Source organism: Salvelinus sp. IW2-2015, unplaced genomic scaffold, assembly GCF_002910315.2.
Source record: "Salvelinus sp. IW2-2015 unplaced genomic scaffold, ASM291031v2 Un_scaffold1038, whole genome shotgun sequence".
Taxonomy (NCBI): domain Eukaryota; kingdom Metazoa; phylum Chordata; class Actinopteri; order Salmoniformes; family Salmonidae; genus Salvelinus; species Salvelinus sp. IW2-2015.
In genome coordinates this window covers 109,016-136,206 of record NW_019942698.1, presented here as the reverse complement: position 1 = coordinate 136,206, position 27,191 = coordinate 109,016, and the positions used below count along the sequence as shown (strand labels likewise).

General features: G+C 43.4%; 2 protein-coding genes across 2 annotated transcripts in view; both read right to left on the bottom strand.

Annotated features, from left to right (window-relative positions):
- Positions 1 to 17,904, bottom strand: part of snx29 (sorting nexin 29) — a 117,129-nt gene extending 99,225 nt beyond the window's left edge. Inside the window, exons 1-14 of the mRNA XM_024136864.2 lie at positions 17,456 to 17,904; positions 16,690 to 16,754; positions 15,404 to 15,456; positions 15,141 to 15,265; positions 10,948 to 11,128; positions 10,766 to 10,836; positions 10,044 to 10,313; positions 9,522 to 9,885; positions 9,286 to 9,380; positions 8,868 to 8,964; positions 7,414 to 7,502; positions 5,644 to 5,707; positions 5,326 to 5,454; positions 857 to 945 (exon numbers count right to left, since the gene is read on the bottom strand). Coding sequence (XP_023992632.1) covers positions 857 to 945; positions 5,326 to 5,454; positions 5,644 to 5,707; positions 7,414 to 7,502; positions 8,868 to 8,964; positions 9,286 to 9,380; positions 9,522 to 9,885; positions 10,044 to 10,313; positions 10,766 to 10,836; positions 10,948 to 11,128; positions 15,141 to 15,265; positions 15,404 to 15,456; positions 16,690 to 16,754; positions 17,456 to 17,462 — 1,699 coding nt within the window. The 5' untranslated portion in view covers positions 17,463 to 17,904. The remainder of the gene's footprint in view (positions 1 to 856; positions 946 to 5,325; positions 5,455 to 5,643; positions 5,708 to 7,413; positions 7,503 to 8,867; positions 8,965 to 9,285; positions 9,381 to 9,521; positions 9,886 to 10,043; positions 10,314 to 10,765; positions 10,837 to 10,947; positions 11,129 to 15,140; positions 15,266 to 15,403; positions 15,457 to 16,689; positions 16,755 to 17,455) is intronic.
- Positions 17,905 to 18,059: 155 nt separating this feature from the next.
- LOC112069523 (tumor necrosis factor receptor superfamily member 17) lies at positions 18,060 to 26,450 on the bottom strand. The gene is made up of 3 exons (XM_024136865.2): positions 19,188 to 26,450; positions 18,767 to 18,910; positions 18,060 to 18,361 (listed from the first exon to the last, which is right to left on the bottom strand). Exons 1-3 carry the CDS (start codon positions 19,303 to 19,305, stop codon positions 18,066 to 18,068), a joined length of 558 nt encoding a protein of 185 aa, XP_023992633.1. The 5' UTR covers positions 19,306 to 26,450; the 3' UTR covers positions 18,060 to 18,065.
- Positions 26,451 to 27,191: the final 741 nt, after the last annotated feature.

Below are 27,191 nucleotides of genomic sequence, written 5' to 3'. Positions count from 1 at the left end.
TATTTTTCTAACCATTGTGTGCATGTTTCCCCTTAACTAGTGGCAGAAGCCAAGTCACCTTTTTCAACTAAAAACATGATTTATTTCAACAAATATAACAATTATTTATATATTTGATACTTACACAAAAGCAATGATCCTGATATGAAACACTTAAAAAACAACCCAACAATGCTGAACATCCACAAGCACATTACATCACGATTCTAAAAACATAAGTCACGTTTTAAATTGGCCGATATCCTAGGCATCCTTGTGCCTTACGGGTGTCCCACACAGTGCCTGAGGAGAATCCCTGTCTYTGTAGAAGGGAGATACCAGAGATACCAGTGTCGACAGGACCCGAGAACAGTACTGATAACCACCGTCTCTCCTCCCAAAATGTCATTAGGCATTCTGTCTCCCTACATAATCTGCCATGTTGATTTTGTTTGCCTTTGATATAACAGTCTTATCTCTGTACCCTTTGCACAGCGTGGATTTATCCCCAGGCAACATGAGAGAAAGTCACTTTTATCCAAATTCCCAAAAATGACTAAGTAACAAAAGGAGGGAAACTAATTACGTATCACAGAGGCATATCTCAAACCAGGCTTATTATCCACTCACGTCCTTGAGTGGTGGCGCAACACTGACCTTGTCATGCAAAAGAGAAGATATTTCTCCTGCCCTGTTTAGATACATTTATTTATTTTATTTAAACTTTATTTAACTAGGCAAGTCAGTTAAGAAAAAAATCTTATTTACAATGACGGCCTACCCCGGCCAAACCCTAACCCGGATGACGATGGGACTCCAAATCACGGCCGGCTGTAATACCGCCTGGATAGTGTAGAGAGTGTGTGTGTGGTCTTACCAGTGTCGTTTCCTTGGCTCCCCTCTCTCTTCAGCATCTGGACAGCTCCCACGTATTTCTTCAGCTGGACCTTGAGGACCTCGTTCTCCCTGCAGACACACACAAACAGAGAATCAAGGCCTATGCCCAGACAGAGAGAGCAGCAGACTGGAACATTACACAGACAGGAACAGTAACTGTGTTGGTTCCTGTGTATGTGGCGGGCTTACAGGCTTGTAAACCCCAGCCCATCTCTGGAGCTGGATTATACATGCAGCCCTACAGGTTTTCTGTGATTGCTTACTGTCACTGGAGACTGTGCACAAGGGTGGTGCAAGTGTGTGTGTATGTTCAGAAAAAGTGTGTAGCGGTATATGTTCTTACAGGGCCTGTGCGGATGATTACTGTTGGTTTGAGGGAAAATCAATCAGAATCTAAGAGAATTACAGTGCTGTAAATAATAACTACCTGCCTTCCTCCCTGCTCTTTGTACCCTGCTTATCGCATCCCATTTTACCCCTACAAAGGACACTCGGGATGGGAGATCTCTGAAAGCCGGCTGATGAGCTCTCGGTGGGACGATTGGGCCGTTGTTATCGGAGTCGGCGAGCCGAGACACAATTCCGCTGCCATTTAATTAAAGGTAATAAATGGTCTGGCGTTCCGGAGGCGAGGGAGGGGATTCCACGGCTCAGGTGCGTCTCATCGATCTCAGAATGTGCCCTCCTGCTGAGTCACAGGCAGGTTAACAGTCACACACAAACACACAGGTTAGCTTTAACTCATGTAAGCCCGTCTCACATACACACACAATCCCACAGGTCCGCTTTGTGTGTGTAAGCCCACACACACATCTCCTGTACATGTCTAATGTTACATTGGAGAGATAGAGGCTGACTGCAGGATGTGTACTGCAGGATATATAAACTATAAATGGCTCGCTCAGGAACCAGACGCCTGAGGAACTGGACTGAAACACAAACACACATCTCCTCTACATCTAGAGGTAGAGATACAATGATACAACTAAAGACACAGAAGAGACGTAGAAACAGAGAGAAATTCCATATTGACAGACAGGTATATCTATATAATAAGAGCAACCTACAGGCCATATGGGTCTATGTAGTTTATCACTATGTAGCCGTCTGTTGTACTGTAAAGTAATATAAAAGGTGTCCCCGCAGGAAAGACAATGTAGAGAACATCCTATGAGGATAATGTAGAAGCTGTGTTATTACACAAACCCCACCCAAATCCACAGTATCTGACCAAATTCAATTCCCTGGAACTGTAGAATATGTCGCAGACAATCATTTTTATATGGGTTCATCATTCTACATTACGGTGCAAGTGTCCCTGAAAGTTTCAAAGGCATCCTACAGCACTCACCTTCCTGTGTATTATACAACCGGCACGTGTGGTTGAGGGCGTTTAACATGGAGGGTATTCCGCCCAAAAAGCTCTCTGTCTAAATGGACGCTCTCTAAACCCATTAGTGAAATTGGATCAGTGGAGTGAGTCTCAGACGGCGTGAGGAAAAGCCCAGATATCAGAGAGAGTGAGAGGCAGGAAGAGACGCAACACAACTTCCTGTGACCTCTACTGAGGGCTTCTGGGATAGAGGTCAAAGAGGTTTTATTTGGATTTGACAGTTWAAAAAAATAACATATGCTATAAAGCTGCTCCAGTTAGAGAAAACATTACAGTAATACACTCAGAGGATAAAACAAAACAAAGCCAAAATAAAGGATGTTGAAGACTAAGAGCAATTTAGAGCAGGAGTTCTCAAACCTCTCGTTCAATGTATTTTAACTATTCCACAGATAGCACACCTGATACAAATTGTCAACTAATCATCAAGCACTTGACTAGATGAATTAGGTGACTTAGTTCAGGGGATTCACTGAGGAGATGTTTGAGAACCCCTTATTTATATGCTCTGCAAACAATGCTTCAAACATGTACTTTGGTTTTCCTTTCATAAACATTCTTGTTCAATGCCCACAGCACAGTAAAGTTAGGCAGACAGTGTACAGTAGAAGATTGTTCAAAGTGGGAGAACTTCAACTGTACAGTAGCCCCTTGAGACAGCTGGATAATTGACTTCACAAAGCAGCAAAACAACTAAAATCCTCTCAACAACTACAGTAAAACCGCCCAAACCTTAGGTGTTTTCTTTACAGTACATCAAAATATTCCATTCCCAACAACCTTCAGGAAACGCTGAATGTCAATAAGAAAAACTCACGATCTCTCTTTAGTCTTCTCTCAGTGGGTTTCTTCTAACCACCCACCAAACAGAGAGAAGGACCACTTTCTCCTTGGCCAGGCCCGCTCTCTCCTGGCTGCGTGCCTACCCGCCAGCCTGGGTGAGTTCTAGTTTCTGCTCTGCTAACGTCACTGGGAGACTGGCCGGAGCTCCATGCTGGTAGGGAATAGGATTTCTCTGCACGTGTGTATGTGTCCGTGCGTGCAAACATGTGCCTCAGTCAGTCAGTGTTACATACCGTACATTCGGAAAGTATGCAGACCCCTTGACTTTTTCCACATTTTGTTACGATACAGCCTTATTCTAACATGTATTAAATTGTTTTTTCCCCTCATCAATCTACACACAATAGCCCATAATGACAAAGCAAAAATCAGGTTTTTAGAACTTTTGCACATTTATAAAAAATACTAAACTGAAGTATTACATTTACATAAGTATTCAGACCTTTTACTCAGTACTTTGTTGAAGCACCTTTCACAGCGATTACAGACTTAAGTCGTCTTGGGTATGACGCTACAAGCTTGGCACACCTGTATTTGGGGAGTTTCTCCCATTCTTCTCTGCAGATCCTCTCAAGCTCTGTCAGGTTGGATGGGGAGCGTCGCTATACAGCTATTTTCAGGTCTCTCCAGAGATGTTCGATCAGGTTCAAGTCCGGGCTCCGACTGGGCCACTCAAGGACATTCAGAGACTTGTCCCGAAGCCACTCCTGCGTTGTCTTGGCTGTGCGCTTAGGGTGGTTGTCCTGTTGGAAGGTGAACCTTCACCCCAGTCTGAGGTCCTGAGCGCTCTGGAGCAGGTTTTCATCAAGTGTTTCTCTGTACTTTGCTCCGTTCATCTTTCCCTCGATCCAGACTAGTCTCCCAGTCCCTGCCGCTGAAAAACAACCCTACAACATGACGCTGCCACCACCATGCTTCACCGTAGAGATGGTGCCAGGTTTCCTCCAGACGTGACGCTTAGCATTCAGGCCAAAGTGTTCAATCTTGGTTTCATCAGACCAGAGAATCTTGTTTCTCATGGTCTGAGTCTTTAGGTGCCTTTTGTCAAACTCCAAGCAGGCCTCATGTGCCTTTTACTGAGTGGCTTCCGTCTGGCCACTCTACCATAAAGGCCTGATTGGTGGAGTGCTGCAGAGATGGTTGTCCTTCTGGAAGGGTCTCCCATTTCCACAGAGGAACTCTAGAGCTCTGTCAGAGTGACCATCGGGTTCTTGGTCACCTCCTTGACCAAGGCCCTTCTCCCCCGATTGCTCAGGTCACTGTGTTCTTGGGGACCTTCAATGCTGCAGAAATGTTTTGGTACCCATCCCCAGATTTGTGCCTCGACACAGTCCTGTCTCGGAGCTCTACGGACAATTCCTTCGACCTCGTGGCTTGGTTTTTGCTCTGACATGTACTGTCAACTGTGGGACCTTATATAGACAGGTGTGTGGCTTTCATGTTCAATCAATTGAATTTACCACAGGTGGACTCCAATCAAGTTGTAGAAACATCTCAAGGATGATCAAATGGAAACAGGATGCATCTGAGCTCAATTGCGAGTCTCACAGCAGAGGGTCTGAATACTTATGTTAAAAAAATATATATATTTGCAMAAAAAAAAAAATCTGTTTTCGCTTTCTCATTATGGGGTATTGTGTGTAGATTGATGAGGATTTTTTTTGCATTTAATCCATTTTAGAATAAGACTGTAACGTAACGAAATGTGGAAAAAGTCAAGGGGTCTGAATACTTTCAGAATGCACGTCAGAAGCACTGCCTCAGTCAGTGTGTGGCCCACGTCTTAACCAGCACAGTACCCACTCCTCTCACTGTGCTGAATCAATATGGGTACCTCTATGAGAGCAGCTCAGCCCAGCTCACATCCACTGGGCTTTGTTAGACACAAACATAGGGAGGGCTTATTTACCAGTGTCAGTATTTTTAGCTACTATTGATCCGATCAGGCCAGATTTGGGTGGAGGATAGCACTTGAGTTTGAGTGGCTGGAGTTTCCAGTTTGTCTTGAAGGCGTAGAGGAGCAGAAAGACTAAACCACTCAAATGTAAAAAGTGCACATCGCAGCATACTCAACACTTAAAAACACACATATTGAACTCCTAAAGACTGTTTCCAGTGAGCGTGGGTTTGTCTGTCTCTAACCACCAATATTCCTACTGTAGCCATGGGAAGCTGCCACTGGGAACAACAACCACCAGCGATCTGGTACCCACCTGCCCAGAGCCTGGACCTTGGCTGTGTGTCTCTCCTCCAGCTCATCCAGGCGTCTCCTCAGGGCATCTGTCTCCTGTCTCAGCCCAGCAGAGTGCTCCATCTCCCCATCCAGCAGGCTCCGCAGGGACCTGGAGCCCCGGAGTACACAACAGCACAATACTGTTAGCATACAGTCACACACACACAACAGAACACTGGCATACACAGTCTGCTCACAACTCTCAGAAAACCCACATACATACATAGCTCTTAATTCCCCTTGATTTTTCACRTCAAAGATCAACTCATCCCACCAACATTAGCAGAGAGGATCTCACATGTTCAGATCATCCAGCTCATCCTTCCTGTTCATCATGGCTACTATGGCCTGGCGGAGCTCCACTGTGGACAGAGGACAGAGACCGTTAACAACACTGAGACAAACAAAACACAGACACAAACAAATTGATATATATCTCTGTACAAGTGTTTACTGTTCACATTTCTTTTACTCAGCTCATATTTAAGTCTCATCATTAGCGGAGCTGACTGATACCTAAATACTAACCTGGTTCCATACTGTACTGTGCTGCCTGTAGCCAACTCTTCTGTCGTTGTCATGACTACACACGAGTTAGCTCCAGAACATAGAGCATGGGACCCGCCAGGCTACTAATATACTACCTCTGCCCAGATACAAACACACTTTAGCACCATACTGTCACAGCACAGCTCTGTATTCACATGACGGATATAGGCTAATATATAGCACTGCGAGAAGTAGGTCTATGGAAAAAGGGCCAAGATACGGCAGCCTTATGAATACCAAAGTATTTACTCAATTAAAAGCAAATGAATAATGCAGATCAGCTCTTGGCTACATTAACAGTAGGGAAGCGCGAAGAAGTGGAGCGCGGTTTGGCCCCAGACGCATTTCAAAAAGTAGGTTTACAACCCAAAGTGCCTGGTTGAGGAGGTGAAGAAGAGGATGAGGAAGAAGAAGAAAGGTAGAGGAGAGCCCCATTATATCTGGAGCTCCCAATTCCACATCAGTGCTCCAGAAATAGGTGTGACATTTACAACAACCATGCGTTCACCACAGGAAGTTAGCACCGGCAATCCATTAGGGAGCTTTATAGAGAGGCGCCCCTCTGTTGCACTACAACTGTGTGTGTGTGCTTGTGCGTATGTGGGTTTGTGTGTGATGCAGGCAGTGTATGGATTTGGACAATGGTTCCCATTACAGATCCGGTTAAATGGCAGACGCCATTATGTTTTAGTTTTTTTTACTGCACACAATGTTCTCTATCTGTACACAAAAGCACACAAACACAAATACACACACACAGCTCTCTTCTTTTGAGAGCCCCTAATCTGTGAGTGTTCGACTATAGACGTGAGTCATGACTATAGATGTGCCTGTGGGTCTAAATGTGCCGCCACACTCAGATCCCCTGCCCTAACTCACATTACAGGCTTAGTGTGTTCCACACACAGGAAACAGCATCAATATGAGCATCAGCCGGGCTACCCTCTTAAGCTTTAAGAAATTACGCAAATCACGTTCTGGAGTCAAAAACAGAGACAGTGTGTAAACTGTTGACTGGATCAGGGCATTTTACATTCCAGGAAGATTTGAAAAGACAGTAGAGCGGACAAAATGTCGATTAATGGTTGTGTTGTTTACCGAAATGAAATCTATCAAATAAGACATGCTTTTCTGAGTGTACCATTCTGTTTCACTCATATCATCCTTTGTTACAGTCAACTGTAGGCTACCGTGAGTACACAGAGGCACACTGACGCAGCAGTGCCATCACCTGGTTGAATAAGGGATTTTTTTATTTATTTTAATTTTACCTTAATTTAACTAGACAAGTCAGTTAAGAACAAATCCTTATTTTTAATGACGGCCTAGGAACAGTGGGTTAACTGCCTTGTTCAGGGGCAGAACGACAGAATTTGACCTTGTCAGCTCGGGGATTCGCTCTTGCAACCTTTCGGTTACTAGTCCAACGCTCTAACCACTAGGCTACCTGCCGCCCAAATGATCATCATACAGGATTTCCTTCTTATTACCAAACACATGTACAGTATACCATACACACCCACTGTCATTGACTTGGGTAGACCAGGGGTGGCACTGGGCAGTACACTGGAGAGAGGTGCATTCTGGACCAGCGGGCTGGGCTCCAAGCTGTAACACCACAGAGAGAGAGAGGTTACGTATATATCTCCATCCAATAACTCAAATCAAATGTTATTTGTCACATGSGCCAAATACAACAGGTGTAGGTAGACCTTACAGTGAAATGCTTACTTACAAGCCCTTAACCAACAATGCAATTTTAAGAAAAGACCCCCAAAAAATAAAAGTAACAAATAATTAAAGAGGAGCAGTAAAATAACAATAGCGAGGCACCGGTTAGTCGAGGTAATTGATGTAATATGTACATGTAGGTAGAGTTATTAAAGTGACWATGCACAGATAATAACAGAGAGTAGCAACAGCGTAGAAGAGGGGGGAGGAGTATGGGGGCAATGCAAATAGTCTGGGTAGCCGTTTGATTAGATGTTCAGGAGTCTTATGCCTTGGGGGTAGAAGCTGTTTCAAAGCCTCTTGGACCTAGACTTGGCGCTCCGGTACCGCTTGCCATGCGGTAGCAGAGAGAACAGTCTATGACTAGGGTGACTGGAGTCTTTGACAATTTTTAGGGCCTTCCTCTGACACCGCCTGGTATAGAGGTCCTGGATGGCAGGTAACTTTGCCCCAGTGATGTACTGGGCCGTGCACACTACCCTCTGTAGTGCCTTGCGGTCAGAGGCCGAGCAGTTGCCATACCAGGCAGTGATGCAACCAGTCAGGATGCTCTCGATTGTGTAGCTGTAAAACCTTTTGAGGATCTGAGGACCCATGTCAAATATTTTAAGTCTCCTGAGGCGGAATAGGTTTTGTCGTGCTCTCTTCACGACTGTCTTGGTGGGCTTGGACCATGTAAGTTTGTTGGTGATGTGGATGCCAAGGAACTTGAAGCTCTCAACCTGCTCCACTACAGCCCCGTCGATGAGAATGGGGGTGTGCTCGGTCCTTCTTTTCCTTTAGTCCACGATCATCTCCTTTGTCTTGATCACGTTGAGGGAGATGTTGTTGTCCTGGAAACCACACGGCCAGGTCTCTGACCTCCTCTCTATAGGCTGTCTCTCTATAGGCTGTCTCAGTAATCAATCCTAAAACTGTTGTGTCATCTGCAAACTTAATGATGGTGTTGGAGTCGTGCCTGGCCGTGCAGTCATGAGTGAACAGAGAGTACAGGAGGAGACTGAGCACGCACCCCTGAGGGGACCCCGTGTTGAGGATCAGCGTGGCGGATATGTTGTTATCTACCCTTACCACCTGGGGGCGGCCCATCAGGAAGTCCAGGATCCAGTTGCAGAGGGAGGTGTTAAGACCCAGGGTCCTTAGCATAGTGATGAGCTTTGAACTCAAAATTATTGATCTGAGTGCAGTTTTCCTCCCACCCTTGTTAAGATGATGCTTATGTAAAATGGACTGACAACTTACTTGAACTGTAGCTGGGATCTGGTCGTCTCGTAGTCGCCGACTGGACCTGTGGAATCTGTCTGTACAGGAAATGCAACCGTATCTTTCACTGAGCCGACTGAAACAAAATGAAAGTGAAAAACAATGAGAGAGAGAGAAAGTACCTAAATGCTGACGTATCTGTCTGGGTTTAATGCTTTCCATATTCTACAAAAGCTTAGTAAATTTACACTCCGTTTTCTCATGAGCTTTATCACTAAGCAACCTCGCCCACTATTCTCTTTTAACGCCAGTCTGCTGTTGCTATAGAAACTATCCCCAAAAATGAACACATATGAACCAACACATTATAACCAAAATTCTGTGGTTATGTAAGAAATGACTGTTGGGCTCAGAGGACTGGGTTGAGAAACACTGCTGTAGAGGAGAGGAGCCTCACCTGGCTGAGCGTAGGAGTGGCTGGAGGCCACAGGAATGAGGATGTCTGAACTGTCATTATCAGTTATGGCCTGCAGGGCACTCCACGTTGACACTCTGTAACAGACACACACGTTACAACACAGATAAAGTACACCTGTTTATATCAATTCTTGATTAGGAGTTTCTCTCCTTGCTTATTGTATAGTTAAGAAAGTGCTAGATGATGTATAATCCTTAGTCTCCATGGTTACTCACTGGTCAGCGTTGGCCGTGCCATGAAAAGGGCTCTGTGGCTGTGGCCTACTCTTGTATACCTCTTCCTCCTCCTCATCATTATCAATAATCTTGGTGTCTGGCAGAGCTCTGGAGAAAGGATGAGACCCGGCCCAGCTGACTATCCCAGGATCGGGCAGCCCGTTCTGGAGAGGCGAGAGGGAGAAGGACTCCAGTGGGTAAATACCCTCCTCCAGACTGACCTGAGGAGCAGTGGTGCTCTTCCTGAGGGTGACAGTCCCCCCCCCCACCTCTTCCTCATCCTCCGCTCCCCCATCCAGGTCGTCGAAGGAGATGATGTTGGTGATTTTCTTTTTCCTCCGTCGCTCCTTCCTCAGGCCAGAGTCTGGAGAGGAGAGAAAACATGTAGTCAGTTTCATCTCCATGTTTGTTGGTGTATTATTCCTTCCCTGAGTAATAATATGAATAGAACTGAATATAAATAATTGTTTATATGCACTGTCCCCCTCAGTGTCTGAGTTCCTTGTAATGTCTCCTCCCTACCTGCGGAGACGCTGCGTGGCAGGATAGGCAGTGGGTCTGATGATCCGTCGGTGCAGTGTGTAGGGGTGAAGCCTGGCACCACAGCGGTGACGGTGCTGATCTCTCGAAGTAGAGTGCTTACCCCCTGGGTCGACTCCTTCCATAGGCTCCCTATGCCCTGGGTGGACTCCTTCAGGAGGTGGCTCACGGAGGAGGAGGAGCCGCCCGCCCGGGTCACACCGTTCAGGTCTGTGTTGTCGATGTTGATGGCAAACAGGATGGAGTTTAGTCCTGTGTGAAGGGTGGAGAGAGAGGAGAGGGTCTAGTTACTAGTCGTTCACACATCACTAATGGTAGTGGATAAGGTGAGTTGGTTCTCCCAAACTAACAATGAGAATTGGAAAAGTGCTACATAAATCCAAATCCATCAGCACTGCACTAGACACAATAGGTGGGTAAACTCAGATTGCAGGTCGTGGAGATAAGTATAACATAAGTATATAAGTATAACACTCCCTATACTTTCAATGCATCTTCCCGTATTGGTGGGTCAACACTTACGCAAAATACAAAAAAGCTGAGTAAACAGCGTTTACGTGCGTTCAACCTCCATTACACCACTGACTGCATATCACACAGGGAATAAGTGACTCAGCTGTGACTCATGGCTTACTCTAAAGTAGCTCTCTGAATGGTAGAGACATGAATGTGTTTCACCACAGGAATCTGAGTAATGCTCTCACCTGCAGCCATGGTGGGCAGCATGCTGGCTCGCTCCTCGTCCAGAATAAACGCCCAGTCTTCATAAAAAGTACTTGAAAACACAAAGAAATAAGATATACTGGCAAGAAAGGTCCAGACTCCACACACACACGCACACTGACCTGAGATAAATACAGACATACAAACAGACACACACTCTCACCCGAGGCGTATGCCGTCTGCGAGCAGCGTGTGTAGGTAGCGTTCTAGTGAGTGTTCATTGAGGGCACAGCGGAGCCAGGCGCGGCCGCGGCCCAGCTCAGAGGAGATGTGTCTCAGGGAGTAGAACCGCTGCACCTCATGGCGGTTCAGATGCTCCTTCACATAGAACCAGAACGTCAGCTCTGAGAGAGAGAAAGAGAAAGATGCACCAAAAAGAAAGTGAATGTCCACTGCTTGCTACTCCCAAGATCTATATCCTCTAACACAGCTATAATTTGAACTAATTTCTACACAATTAAAGCCCTTTCTTACCAACTGAAGCTTCTGAAYGGCCATGTCAAAGGTCAGAGATCAAAAGGTCAGAGAACAGCCAGTAAAAGCTTAAAGATCATCTAAGTAATCACAGTTCTAAACCATCATATTCATCCACTGACTAATTAGCCATGTTCACACCTTCCTCCTTTTCCTCAGTTTGTCATCAAGCCCTCAACAACTCCCCAGAGGATAGAGTCACCCAACACATCACCTATTGGCCAACAGAGTTTTCACTCTTTATATAACACCCAACTTGCAAGACAGTTGAAAGTCTGTTCGCTGTAAGTTTTCAAGTTCTTGATAATTAGTGTGAATAACTGCTATGGAGGTCTCTCTTTAGCATAGCATTACCATATGGCCTTAGAACAATGTGTTATACAACAGCCTATTTCACTCTGCAGCACTGGACTTATTAAACATCGTGGTAGCTGTGTCCCAGAGTTCTCTCTCCATCATCACCAAGAYTTTGTTAACTGGGACAGGGAGGGCTAATAGAGAGGCCCAATGAAGTAAAAAATGATCTAGAAACTTGAAGTTTTGTAATTTCCTAAATACATAATCTATGTCTAAAAACAACAATGCAATCGTGATTAATCACAGCAAACCCTGCAGTTAACTTAATGAAATGTTTGAATCGTTTGACAGCCCTAACAACAACAACATCTGGTCCACTGACACCTCTTTTAAAACTTGTTCAGCCAGAATTATCTGTTTGAAWTTTACCACGGCTTCTTTTAAGAAACCACAACAGGTGCTGGGCTGCCCTCAGAGAGAAAGAGAGAGAGAATTTTCTTTCTTGTCGTTTTTGACTAAATCTGTTGCATAACCCTCTGGTTTCACAGCCAGTATCTGCACCTGGTTTCTCTATCAGTCGTCCTTCAGCATCTGTTTCCTGCGTGGAGAGTAGACACTCATCACAGCCRTTCTCTCCTACTGAGGTGAGTAAAGTATTCTCAGGTCTCCAGTTTCCTAGGCTAATATTAGGTATGCTCCTTTTCTTGTTTTTATAGCACCTTGCACTTGTACCTTTTCTATTCTTTCGAGCATCGATTAAATTAAGTATATTATTTTAGCATCTTGGCCTCCTTTGGTTATTCCTTTTCACGGTTTGAGTGCAAGTAGCTTTTGAACTCTACTAATATTAAGCTGTTACTAGGGAAGTCGAATGAATGGGCTGCTGCACAATCACTATGGGGAGCTCTTTCTAGAGTCCCCGGTTAAATTAAGAGCATTTAAATCTCTAAAATGGTTAAACTAGTGAGAAATATATGTGAATATTGAAAAAAAATTGAGCGTTTGCGCCATTTGCTATCATCCTAAATTAAGATATTGAATTATTTTGCCATATCGAATGAATGTATATTATGTTACTTTCCATGATCTGGACAGTATGCATTACATTACACAAGCTGACGTTTTGCCACATGGTAATTGGGGGGAATTACATATCCTTCAAAAAAAGTTTATAGTCAACACAATATCAATTGCTTAAAACAGATCAATATCTATGGTTTTGTACTGTTCATTTTTGTCATACTCACTGGGGGTCACAGGACTTACAACACAGCTATACATTTATTTGTAAATGGCACAGATAGTTTGGGGTGGTATCGCTATAAAAGTTGCTGGCCACACACCAATACACTGATTTTACAGTCAAATTACCACTTAAATAGCAGCCAACAGTTGTCACTGTTTATATCCTATGGCGGGTCGTGATTTGTTGACGTTTGTCACGCCCTGGCCATAGAGAGGCTTTTATTCTCTATTTTGGTTAGGCCAGGGTGTGACTAGGGTGGGCATTCTAGTTTCTTTATGTCTATGTTTTCTATTTCTTTGTGTTTGGCCGGGTGTGGTTCTCAATCAGAGGCAGCTGTCTATCGTTGTCTCTGATTGAGAACYATACTTAGGTATCCCTTTTTTCCACCTGTCTTTGTGGGAAGTTATCTTTGTTAGCGGCATTATAGCCGAGTTAAGCTTCACGGTCGTTTCTGTATGTTTATTGTTTTGTTGGCGACATCATTAAAATAAAAGTATGTACGCTCACCACGCTGCACCTTGGTCCTCTTCTTCAGACGTCCGTGACAACGTTACCTAACAGAAAAAGTGGTTTGTTCCCTTTGCCATGATGGCAGCCTCCAGCCATCCCAAAATATAGATATAAGCCTTCTACAAGTTCTCATCTGACCAACCATGTATAGGTTATTCCGTGTGGCCTTTGAATAATGTTTGTTTAAACAGCCCTACACCGCAAATGTTTGCCCCCATTCTATTGATTTCAGCGTGATATAGATGGAAGTGATTAACATAAAAAGTGCTGCTTTACACTTTATTTAATTTATTTCACCTTTATTTAACCAGGTAGGCCAGTTGAGAACAAGTTCTCATTTACAACTGTGACCTGGCCAAGATAAAGCAAAGCAATTCGACACATACAACAACACAGAGTTACACATGGAATAAACAAAACATACAGTCAATAATACAGTAGAAAAAAAGAAAACAAAAAGTATATTTACAGTGAGTGCAAATGAGGTAAGATAAGGGAGTTAAGGTAATAAATAGGCCATGGTGGTGAAGTAATTACAATATAGCAATTAAACACTGGAATGGTAGATGTGCAGAAGATGAATGTGCAAGTCCCCATAAATACAGTATGAGGATGAGGTAGATAGATGGGCTGTTTACAGATGGGCTATGTACAGGTGCAGTGATCTGTAAGCTGCTCTGACAGCTGGTGCTTAAAGCTAGTGAGGGAGATATGAGTCTCCAGCTTCAGTGATTTTTGCAGTTTGTTCCAGTCATTGGCAGCAGAGAACTGGAAGGAAAGGCGACCTAGCAGTGACTTGTAGATGACCTAGAGCCAGTGGGTTTGGCGACGAGTATGAAGCGAGGGCCAGCCAACGAGAGCGTACAGGTTGCAGTGGTGGGTAGTATATGGGGCTTTGGTGAACGGATGGCACTGTGATAGACTGCATCCAAYTTGTTGAGTAGAGTGTTGGAGGCTATTTTATAAATRACAACGCCGAARTCGAKGATCGGTAGGATGGTCAGTTTTACGAGGGTATGTTTGGCAGCATGAGTGAAGSATGCTTTGTTGCGAAATAGGAAGCCGATTCTAGATTTAATTTTGGATTGGAGATGCTTAATCTGAGTCTGGAAGGAGAGTTTACAGTCTAACCAGACACCTAGGTATTTGTAGTTATCCACATATTCTAAGTCGGAGCCGTCCAGAGTAGTGACGGGTGGGCAGGTGCGGGCAGTGATCGATTGAATAGCATGCATTTAGTTTTAYTTGCATTTAAGAGCAGTTGGAGGCCATGGAAGGAGAGTTGTAATGGCATTGAAGCTCGTCTGGAGGTTAGTTAACACAGTGTCCAAAGAGGGGCCAGAAGTATACAGAATGGTGTCGTCTGCGTAGAGGTGGATCAGAGAATCACCAGCAGCAAGAGCGACATCATTGATGTATACAGGGAGTCGGCCCGAGAATTGAACCCTGTGGCACCCCCATAGAGACTGCCAGAGGTCCGGACAACAGGCCCTCCGATTTGACACACTGAACTCTATCAGAGAAGTAGTTACCGGGTTTGCGATCCACTTGAATCAAAATGCAACACTTCAAAATGTAAAAATGTAGCTAGATGTCTTCTACAAATTGTACTCTAACCAGTGATGAACACATTATTCCCAGATTCAGTGTTTTTTTTAGCTGTGTTAGTTCTTATAGTCTGACTAAGAGTATACTGTATATACCTCTCGTCTGACCAAAATCTTCAAGGGCCCCTGATGCGCCCCCAGTGCAGATAAAGGTTACCAGTACTTCCTGKAAAAACTTTTTTTATACTTCATATCACTGTAATCCAGGTCATGTGACTGTACCTGCTTCAGTCTTGCTGGTGAATCCTGCGGCCTGCTTGATGGCAGCAGCAGTGAGAGCCAGTCCTTTACTCTTCCTCAGGCCATGCTGGAGGACAGCCTCAAACTGGGCACACAAACAGATCACCCTACAGGGGAGATACAAACACAAGCATTACAATACATCACAGACACGCACATGCACACACACATAACACGCATTACACATTCACACACAAAACATAAGTAAATCATATCAGTTTTAAAATAATAAAGCACATTGGTACCTGCTGTCTAAATCTGARGCGATCTCCTTTCTTCCTCCAAAGCGGATTTGGCACTGAACAGACATGAAGAATGAAGATGACATGGCTAGCAAAATAACTATGATGCAACACTTTTACTTCCTCAATGGTAGCCTGCCAGCTAAAGTCCACAACATCAAACCAGGTTGAGAAACAACACAATGTGCACAGTATTATGCCTTATAAACTGTAGAGAGTAGATAGGTTCACTGTAATTACACTGTAAAAGCACATCATTATGAGTTTATGATTACATGACTAATTTGAACATAGCTGTAATGCACTCCTCTTCAGTGGAGATTATCCATAGTAGAAGAGGGCAATAGGACGGCTAACATAACCTGTCCTTTCACGTACAGGGCAGCTAACATAACCTGTCCTTTCACGTACAGTGCAGCTAACATAACTGTATGACAACGTACAGTGCAGCTAACATAACCTGTTTTGACATCGTACAGTGCAGCTAAAATAACCTGTTTATGACACGTACAGTGCAGCTAACATAACCTGTTTATGGACACGTACAGTGCAGCTAACATAACCTGTTTATGACACGTACAATGCCGCTAACATAACCTGTTATGACACGTACAGTGCAGCTAACATAACTGTTATGACACGTACAGTAAAGCTAACATAACCTGTTATGACACGTACAGTGCAGCTAACATAACGGTCGCTGACACGTACAGTGCAGCTAACATAACACTGTTATGACACGTACAGTGCAGCTAACATAACCTGTTATGACACGTACAGTGCAGCTAACATAACCGTCCTGACAGGGTACAGTGCAGCTAACATAACCTGTTATGACACGTACAGTGCAGCTAACATAACCGSTCCTGACACGTACAGTGCCGGTATAAATGTTGCTGATGATTGTTGTGTTATGATTGTTGTGTTATGATTGTTGTGACCCCTCACCTAATCTCTGGTGGACAGATCTAAGTAAACATAACTGATACCGTAACCATAGAATCTGTCGGGAAGGAATGGGATGCGTGGGATAACAAGCTGTAGTAGTTCCAATGTTTGGGTTTTTCCATCACTGGTTATTTGGACAAATCACGATTTTGCAGGTGTTAACATCTTTCGAATTTCGGAAGGGGAGGGGACATTTGGCCGGTAACTTGCAGAGAGTGGAGCTCCTCGTTCCGGTTCCACTCCTCGTTAAATCTCTTCTCATGTATGGAACCAGAACTTAATCGAGCAGCTGACCAATTATGCAAGACTTCTGTTCTGGGTTAACCGAGATTACCATTCACCTGTTTGACAGCGTCCAGCAGCCTCTCTAGCAGGTGTTGTCTCTTTGCGTCATTCTGCTGAGGGCCTGGAAAGGAGAAGGAGGGCGATCATACAAACATGACCATCTGTCAGTTTGGTAATCTCATCTCAGATTTCTGGCCTAAGAGTGACTAGCCTGCATAATGGACAAGTCATCTCTGGCTAAATCACAGAGCTGTTTCACCAAGTTTATCAGAAATGTATAGAATGATTTGTTCCACAAAGAAGAATATGATTTGGTCAAATATATCTTTATTCTACAGTAGGAAAGTGACATAACACATTTTGGAGATACTGTAATAACAAGAAAAGGTTGTTGTAATAACTATTCACCAACAAATACATGCAGTTTGCTAAGAAAGCACTCCCTTGGAGAAAGTAATGGGCTAGATGAGGTTGGTCAGGACTCATTAGCAATAACAAAAAAGGTATAATATGGTTAGAGGGGTTTCTCTTTGATGTATCAACAATTGATTTATTCATGACTACTATGATGTCATTCAGTCAAGCCATAATTCGATTTACATGAGGAGATTCAAGATACCCGCGGGAAGAGTCATTATCTATCCTTTAAGCCTGCCTGAACTCATTAAAGAGAATGATGCGTTGTCATCCATTCTAAACCTCATTGTTTTAATAGGCATATGTGCACAAAACATACAAAATTCCTGTAATAAACCAAAGCCATTTCAATTGGTGATGGTAGAACAAAAAGTGAATGTTTTTTTTGCTAACGTTACAACTCACCGTTCATTCTGTCAGTCCGAGTCGTTAGTGTTGTTGTTGACACACCACATGTAAACTAGTTCATAGCTCTTCGGTTCGACATGGTGGAAATCCAGAATTCTATTGCTATTCTGTACGAACCGAACCTTGGGAGGCAGAGAGCACTACTTCCATGATTTTGCACTCCCTTCTTCCCATCAACACAACCGGGGTCCGTAGCCCACTGTTGCGCATGTCGGCTGGAACTACAGAGGCCTCCGAGTAGCCGTTTATCACTATCGCTATAAGAGTTAAACCGAGTCACATTTGTAGATCAAATGTTTGACTTACAAACCCAGAAGCACTTGTAGTTTCAGTGACTGGACTGTCGTAGCTCTGGTGTATCTTTAAGTTGTAATAAAATACATTTATTGTGCCACTGCCTGCAAAGCGAAACATCGTCGGCACTGCAGGTCACATGACCAGACACACTGTTGTCATATGATAGGGTAGGGGTGGTGTGGGATCTGTAGTTCATTAATATAATCTCTGTTAAACATTCACTTGTTTTCAAACACATTCATTGATAGTTTTCTCTTTCTATGGCAAGCAGTGTGTGTGTGTGTGTGTGCGTGTGTGGGCGGGGGGGACATCAAGCTACAAAGCCAGACCTCCACAACCCCAATGTCTTTCCGTCTGTAATGTCATCTGTGTGGTTAAAGATCTGTACTGTCTTGGTTGTGACCAGTATGGTGGTGCCCTCCTCAGTGGAAGGGACAGGCAGGTTGGAGTTGCAGTCGGGAGTCTGGCTGTTTGTTCCCTCCTGGAGAACCATGGCTCCAGCTCCTCTCGTCAAGCTGTCCTGTCCCATGATAACCACTGTTTGCTCAGGGACATCATCAGAGACCATCTCAGTCCCGGGACACTCTGCTTCCTGTAGTCGTGATACTGGGAGATAACATTGACGTGAGTTACATACTGTATGATAGAGATATAGGGTTAGGCAATGTATTGGGTATAGTCACAAGGATTCATCCGATTCATTCATTGTAGATCTTCACAGAGTTTTTACATTTGACTTATCATTCATGGAGGGGAATTTCCATTCATCACAAATGAGTGAATCAATCACCAATCAGATGTGGAAGCATTGTCACATATTGTGACAGACGTAACCTGTGTGCCTGCTACTAACAGCGAATCACTGTATAATAATTTCCCATCATATGAAAGGTAAAGCAAGCGTTGTCATATTATGACTGACAGGCAGATACTGTAACCTGTCTGCTGATAGCAGACCATCACTATATAACCACATATCACCTCCCTATGCTTCTTTGTGTTTTATCTTACATTTGTTCTTTGGGAAACGTCTGCATGTCTTCTTCCTCAGTACCTGCAGCAGCAGCAGGAGAGTAGTAAAAGCACACAGGAACACAAACAGCCAGACCAGGGTCAGACGACTGTTGAACGGCTCAGGGGCTTTGCTCTCTGATGCTGGACAGGTTAACAGAAAAACATATGTCCATAATGCTCATACTTACCCTACAGATTCACTGGGCCAGCTTCATTTGTCTATGCCTCCTTCGCTTGAGTATAAGGACTAACAATACAATGTCTCACRTAACAATTCAGATGCCAATATTTATAACAATGCTTAAACATATTCTATAACAATAACAAATACAATCATGTTTATTCATATACAGCTGCATTATAATTTCAGAACTCAAATGATCAAAAGTAAAAAATGATAAAACAGTATTGTACTTACATTGAGTACAGTATGTTGTGCAAACCCTGGGTGGTGAATTGCATCGTAAATAGCATTGTTTACACTCCTCGACTAGCCCATCATAGTAGTATCCCAGTCCACACTGTCCTTCTGACATAGCAATACAGTATAAGACAATCAAGAATAAGATCTGAAATAGATGCTAAAATTGTGTACTTTCCAGTTTCAGTAACTGAGATTGACTGGGCAGTGATGGGGTTCTGGTTTTAAAAGAGAATACATAATATGTAAATAATGTGTAATGTAGGGGAAATCCCTCTGCTACACAGAGACTGGTGAGATTTCAGAACGAGAGAGGAACTATACTCACAGCACGAGGGTGTTATTCACCACAGAAAGTAAGTAAATACACTGAGTACCCCCCCCAGTCTATTAACTAATTTAATGCCTAGTGATGTCACCAGGCAGGACAAAACTCCATCCCACTGACACAGACTGAAATTTMATGCTGTCTTTTAAACAGTTCTTACACTCAAACAGAATTATAATTTTCACAATTTCACAATATAATTCCAACCTCAAAGTGTGGATGTAGCACGTGCTCCAGCAGGTATATTTCACTGGTCATCCCCAAAGCCAATTCCCCCTTTGGCCGCCTTTCCTTCCAGTTCTCTGCTGCCAATGACTGGAACGAACTGCATAAATCACTGAAGCTGGAGACTCATATCTTCCTCTCTAACTTTAAGCATCAGCTGTCAGAGCAGCTTACAGATCATTGCACCTGTACATAGCCCATCTGTAAATAGCCCACCCAACTACCTCATCCCCATATTGTCATTAATTAAAAAAAGAGAAATGCTCCTTTGCACCCCAGTATCTCTACTTGCACATTAATCTTCTGCACATCTATCACTCCAGTGTTTAATTGCTAAATTGTCATTTATTTCACCACTATGGCCTATTTATTGCCTTACCTCCCTAATCTTACTTTATTTGCACACACTGTATATAGACTTTTCTATTGTGTTACTGACTGTACTTTTCTTTATTCCATGTGTAACTGTGTTGTTGTTTGTGTCGCACTGCTTTGCTTTATCTTGGCCACGTCGCATTTGTAATTGAAAACTTCTCAACAGGCCTACCTGGTTAAATAAAGGTGAAATCCCCCAAACAATATATATAGATATATACAGTGCCTTCAGAAAGTATTCACACCCATWAATTTTTTCCAAATTGGGTTGTGTTACAAAGTGGGATTCAAATAGATTTAATTGTCATTTTTTTTGTCAACAATCTACACAAAATACTCTGTAATGACAAAGTGGAATTCTAACATTTGTAAAAAATAAAAAAATAAAAAAAAATATGAAAAATAAAACACTAATATATCTATTAGTGTAAGTATTCGATCCCCTGAGTCAATACATGTTAGAATCCCCTTTGGCAGCGATTACAGCTGTGAGTCTTTCTATAAGTCTCTAAGAGCTTTCCACACCTGGATTGTGCAACATTTTCCCATTATTCTTTTCAAACTTCTTTAAGCTCTGTCAAATTGGTTGTTGAGCATTGCTAGACAACCATTTTCAGGTCTTGACAATTCAAGCAGATTTAAGTCAAAACTGTGACTCAGCCACTTAGGAACATTTACTGTCTTCTTGGTAAGCAACTCCAGTGTAGATTTGGCCTTGTGTTTTAGCTTATTGTCCTGCTGAAAGGTGAATTAATCTCCCAGTGTTTGGTGGACATAAGACTGAACCAGGTTTTCCTCCAGGATTTTGCCTGTGCTTAGCTCCATTGCTTAGCTCCAAAAAGTTAATTTATTTGCTATGTTGTCTTGCAATATTACTTAATAGCATTGTTGCAAACATAATGGATGATTTGGAGTGTTTTTTTTAAACACTTTGTCATACAGGCCAGTAATATGGGGTGAATGCAATGTTGTTGATTCCTTTGTACTTTCAAGTATTGTGGTGGCAGCATCATGTTACACGTATGCTTGTCACCGGCAAGGACTGTGGAGTTTGTTAGGAAATATGAAATGAGCAAAGCCCGGGTAAAAAGTTAGAGGAAAACCTCGTGAGTCTTCTGAAAACCTAACCCGGGGTTAGGGTTTTATTTTTCTGCGAGACGATTACACAAATGTTAATGCAAAAGACAAACCAGAATGGCTTTCCAAGAGGTGTTGAATGTTCCTGAACCGACGTGATTTGCCCGAGGKGGTTTTCTCAACTGGCTCCGTCGTCGCGTCGTCCCCTGAATGCCCATCCATTAGCCTGCTAGCCGCGGCCTGCTAGCTGTCCAGAGCACATCGGACTGTTAACTTAAGAGGCCCATCAGACAAATTCTTTGGCCACCACACCTATTTTGCCAATTGGCCTGGTTTACCACACGGAGCCCTGCTGATCTGTCTGCCGACGTAATAGCACGAGGGGGCCACAACAGACTTTCGACCGTTGCGACGTCCCTCCAAGGCCTTTCTGCTAACTTGCTAGCTGCCTGAAGCCACTCACTGGACTCCTTTGATTCACTTGGCTACGCATGCCTCTCGCTAACGTCAATATGCCTTGTCCATTGCTGTTTTGGTTAGTATTTATTGCCTTATTTCACTGTAGAGCCTCTAGCCCTGCTCAATATGCCTTATTTAATACTTTAGTTCCACCTACCACACATGCGATGACATCATCTGGTTTCAATGATATTTCTAGAGACAACATCTCTTTCATCATCACTCTATGCACAGGCTTACCTCCACTGTATTCACATCCTACCATACCTTTGTCTGTACATTATGCCCTGAATCTACTCTACCGTGCCCAGAAATCTTCTCCTTTTACTCTCTGTTCCGAACGTACTAGGCGACCAGTTCTTTTAGCCTTTAGCCGTACCCTTATCCTACTCCTCCTCTGTTCCTTTGGTGATGTGGAGGTTAATCCAGGTCCTGCAGCGCCTAGCTCCACTCCCATTCCCCAGGCGCTATCATTTGTTGAMTTCTGTAACCGTAAAAGCCTTGGTTTCATGCATGCTAACATTAGAAGCCTCCTCCCTAAGTTTGTTTTATTCACTGTCCTAGCACACTCTGCCAACCCGGATGTCCTAGCTGTGTCTGAATCCTGGCTCAGGAAGACTACCAAAAACCCTGAAATTTCCTAAACTATAACATTTTCCGACAAGATAGAACTGCCAAAGGGGGCGGTGTTGCAATCTACTGCAGAGATAGCCTGCAGAGTTCTGTCTTGCTATCCAGGTCTGTACCCAAACAATTCGAGCTTCTACTTTTAAAAATCCACCTTTCCAGAAACAAGTCTCTCAACGTTGCCACTTGCTATAGACCACCCTCTGCCCCCAGCTGTGCCCTGGACACCATATTTGCCCCCCATCTATCTTCAGAGCTCGTGCTGCTAGGTGACCTAAATTGGGACATGCTTAACACCCCGGCCATCATACAATCTAAGCTTGATGCCCTCAATCTCACACAAATTATCAATGAACCCAACAGGTACAACCCCAAATCCGTAAACACGGGCACCCTCATTGATATCATCCTACCCAACTTGCCCTCCAAATACACCTCTGCTGTCTTCAATCAAGATCTCAGCGATCACTGCCTCATTGCCTGCGTCCGTAATGGGTCCGCGGTCAAACGACCACCCCTCATCACTGTCAAATGCTCCCTAAAACACTTCAGCGAGCAGGCCTTTCTAATCGACCTGGCCCGGGTATCCTGGAAGGATATTGACCTCATCCCGTCAGTAGAGGATGCCTGGTCATTCTTTAAAAATGCCTTCCTCACCATCTTGAAAAAGCATGCCCCTTTCAAAATATTTAGAACCAGGAACAGATATAGCCCTTGATTCTCTCCAGACCTGACTGCCCTTGACCAGCACAAAAACATCCTGTGGCATACTGCATTAGCATCGAATAGCCCCCGTGATATGCAACTTTTCAGGGAAGTTAGGAACCAATATACACARGCAGTTAGGAAAGCTAAGGCTAGCTTTTTCAARCAGAAATKTGCATCCTGTAGCACAAACTCAAAAAAGTTCTGGGACACTGTAAAGTCCATGGAGAATAAGAGCACCTCCTCCCAGCTGCCCACTGCACTGAGGCTAGGAAACACTGTCACCACCGATAAATCCACTATAATTGAGAATTTCAATAAGCATTTTTCTACGGCTGGCCATGCTTTCCACCTGGCTACCCCTACCCCGGTCACCAGCCATGCACTCCCCACAGCAACTCGCCCAAGCCTCCCCTATTTCTCCTTCACCCAAATCCAGATAGCTGATGTTCTGAAAGGGCTGCAAAATCTGGACCCCTACAAATCAGCCGGGCTAGAAAATCTGGACCCTCTTTTTCTAAAATTATCTGCCAAAATTGTTGCAACCCCTATCACTAGCTTGTTCAACCTCACTTTCGTATTGTCTGAGATTCCCATAAATTGGAAAGCTGCCGTGATCATACCCCTCTTCAAAGGGGGAGACACTCTAGACCCAAACTGCTACAGACCTATATCTATCCTACCCTGCCTTTCTAAGGTCTTCGAAAGCCAAGTTAACAAATAGATCACCGACCATTTCGAATCACACCGTACTTTCATCCGCTAAGCAATCTGGTTTCAGAGCTAGTCATGGGTGCACCTCAGCCACGCTCAAGGTCCTAAATTATATCATAACCGCCATCGATAAGAGACATTACTGTGCAGCCGTATTCATTGACCTGGCCAAGGCTTTCGACTCTGTCAATCACCACATTCTTATTGGCAGACTCAACAGCCTTGGTTTCTCAAATGATTGCCTCGCCCGGTTCACCAACTACTTCTCTGATAGAGTTCAGTGTACTGGTAACCTTTATCTGCACTGGGGGCGCATCAGGGGCCCTTGAAGATTTTGGTCAGACGAGAGGTATATACAGTATACTCTTAGTCAGACTATAAGAACTAACACAGCTAAAAAAAACACACTGAATCTGGGAATAATGTGTTCATCACTGGTTAGAGTACAATTTGTAGAAGACATCTAGCTACATTTTTACATTTTGAAGTGTTGCATTTTGATTCAAGTGGATCGCAAACCCGGTAACTACTTCTCTGATAGAGTTCAGTGTGTCAAATCGGAGGGCCTGTTGTCCRGACCTCTGGCAGTCTCTATGGGGGTGCCACAGGGTTCAATTCTCGGGCCGACTCCCTGTATACATCAATGATGTCGCTCTTGCTGCTGGTGATTCTCTGATCCACCTCTACGCAGACGACACCATTCTGTATACTTCTGGCCCCTCTTTGGACACTGTGTTAACTAACCTCCAGACGAGCTTCAATGCCATTACAACTCTCCTTCCATGGCCTCCAACTGCTCTTAAATGCAAGTAAAACTAAATGCATGCTATTCAATCGATCACTGCCCGCACCTGCSCACCCGTCACTACTCTGGACGGCTCYGACTTAGAATATGTGGATAACTACAAATACCTAGGTGTCTGGTTAGACTGTAAACTCTCCTTCCAGACTCAGATTAAGCATCTCCAATCCAAAATTAAATCTAGAATCGGCTTCCTATTTCGCAACAAAGCATCCTTCACTCATGCTGCCAAACATACCCTCGTAAAACTGACCATCCTACCGATCCTCGACTTCGGCGTTGTCATTTATAAAATAGCCTCCAACACTCTACTCAACAAATTGGATGCAGTCTATCACAGTGCCATCCGTTCACCAAAGCCCCATATACTACCCACCACTGCAACCTGTACGCTCTCGTTGGCTGGCCCTCGCTTCATACTCGTCGCCAAACCCACTGGCTCCAGGTCATCTACAAGTCTCTGCTAGGTAAAACCYCACCTTATCTCAGCTCACTGGTCACCACAGCAGCACCCACTCATAGCACGCGCTCCAGCAGGTTAATTTCACTGGTCACCCCCAAAGCCAATTCCTCCTTTGGTCGCCTTTCCTTCCAGTTCTCTGCTGCCAATGGCTGGAACGAACTGCAAAAATCACTGAAGCTGGAGTCTCATATCTCCCTCACTAGCTTTAAGCATCAGCTGTCACAGCAGCTCATATATCACTGCACCTGTACATAGCCATCTGTAAACAGCCCATGCAACTACCTCATCCCCATACTGTATTTATTTATTTATCTTGCTCCTTTGCACCCCAGTATCTCTACTTGCACATTCATCTTCTGTACATCTACCATTCCAGTGTTTAATTGCTATATTGTAATTACTTCACCACCTTGGCCTATTTATTACCTTAACTCCCTTATCTTACCTCATTTGCAGTCACTGTATATAGACTTTTWGTTTTCTTTTTTKCTGCTGTATTATTGACTGTATGTTTTGTTTATTCCATGTGTAACTCTGTGTTGTTGTATGTGTCGAACTGCTACGCTTTATCTTGGCCAAATTAGAACTTGTTCTCAACTAGCCTACCTGGTTAAATAAAGGTGAAATTWAAAAAWTTAAAAAATGGTCCAGCCTCAGTCCTGACTTAAATCTGTTTAAAAAATCTGAGACAAAGTTTAAATATTGCTGTCAATCAACGATTMCAACCAAAATGTAGAGAGCTTGAGACATTTTTACAAACATGATGGATATATCAGTGAGTGTTGATACACACAAGAAACTGTTGAGTGTGAAAAACCCAGCAGCGTTGCAGTTCTTGACACAAACCAATGTGCCTGGCTTGACACCTACTACCCTGTTCAAAGGCACTTAAATCTTTTGTCTTGCCCATTCACCCTCTGAATGGCACACACACAATCCATGTCTCAATTGTCTCTCAAGGCTTAAAAGCCTTCTTTAATCTGTCTCCTCCCCTTCATCTACACTGATTGAAGTGGATTTAACAAGTAACAWTAATAAGGTATCATAGGGTTCATCTGCTTAGTCTATGTCATGGAGAGAGCAGGAGTTCTTAATGTATATGTTTGGAACACTCAGTATATATTGATATTTATCTTTGTACTGCACTGTTGAAGAGAGCTTGCAAGTAAGCATTTCACTGTTCCGTTTACACCTGCTGTATCCTGTGCATGTGACAAACTTTGATCTGTTGTACATTTTATTTTGCTATAAATAGTTTATAAACAATTCACAAAATATGACTTTAGAAAGAAATGCAGAGATATGTTATTGTACAAAATAATGTGTTACATTTACAGTGACACTATCAAATTCCATGTTATGAACAATTATATAGCGTCAGAGTGCAATCAATCTCATTACTCTAATCAGCTTTGTTGGCACAGTCACAGTGTGCAATACATCTTCAGGTTCCTGCAGACTGCTCTTGAATCCAGAGAAAATGCTCTGAAATTGCATTGGGGAAAAAATAACATAAGTATACTAAATAATTCAAAGGGATTCTATTCCTTCCTAAAAAGGTCTCAAATTAATTATTTTGAGGAGCATTTGTAAGGATTAATGCAACAATTATACTTAATCAAAACATCAGAATGAAAATAAATTTGCATGTGCACGTTTTTTGGCACCATTATCAGCAAAATTATCGTATACCACTTATGCACAGTACAAAGTCTGCCATTTTATCTACAAGATAGCAGATAGGTAAACATGTGGACTCTTTCCAGTGACCTTGATGGTGTTTAATCATTACCAGTGAGGCAAATATAGGTTTATTATTATATATCCGAAACATTACATTATGATTCAGTTAATGAAATGTCTATTATGGGCTTATAACAGAACACTATTATTACGATGTTGCCAATAGTTAAACTTGAAACGAAATTACCTGTAAAATCATATTGCCAGTGTCTGTCTGGTAAGTTCATTAGATGAAGCTTCTGATGTGTTCTGATAAATAACGGAAAGAGTGACAGGGGCTTGCTGCTGGTTAGAGGTAACATTTCCATCCGTTGTTCGGGGCCCCTCTCCCTTGACCCTCCCGTTCTTTCGGAATGAGTTCCTAATTCCGTTAGTGAGACGGTTGGAAACCTTCCTGACAACACCGCTGATCCCTTTGTTCTTTAGTTTGACCAAGCCAACGTCATCCTCCAGTTCCTCAGATGGCACCTCGATGTTCCCCGA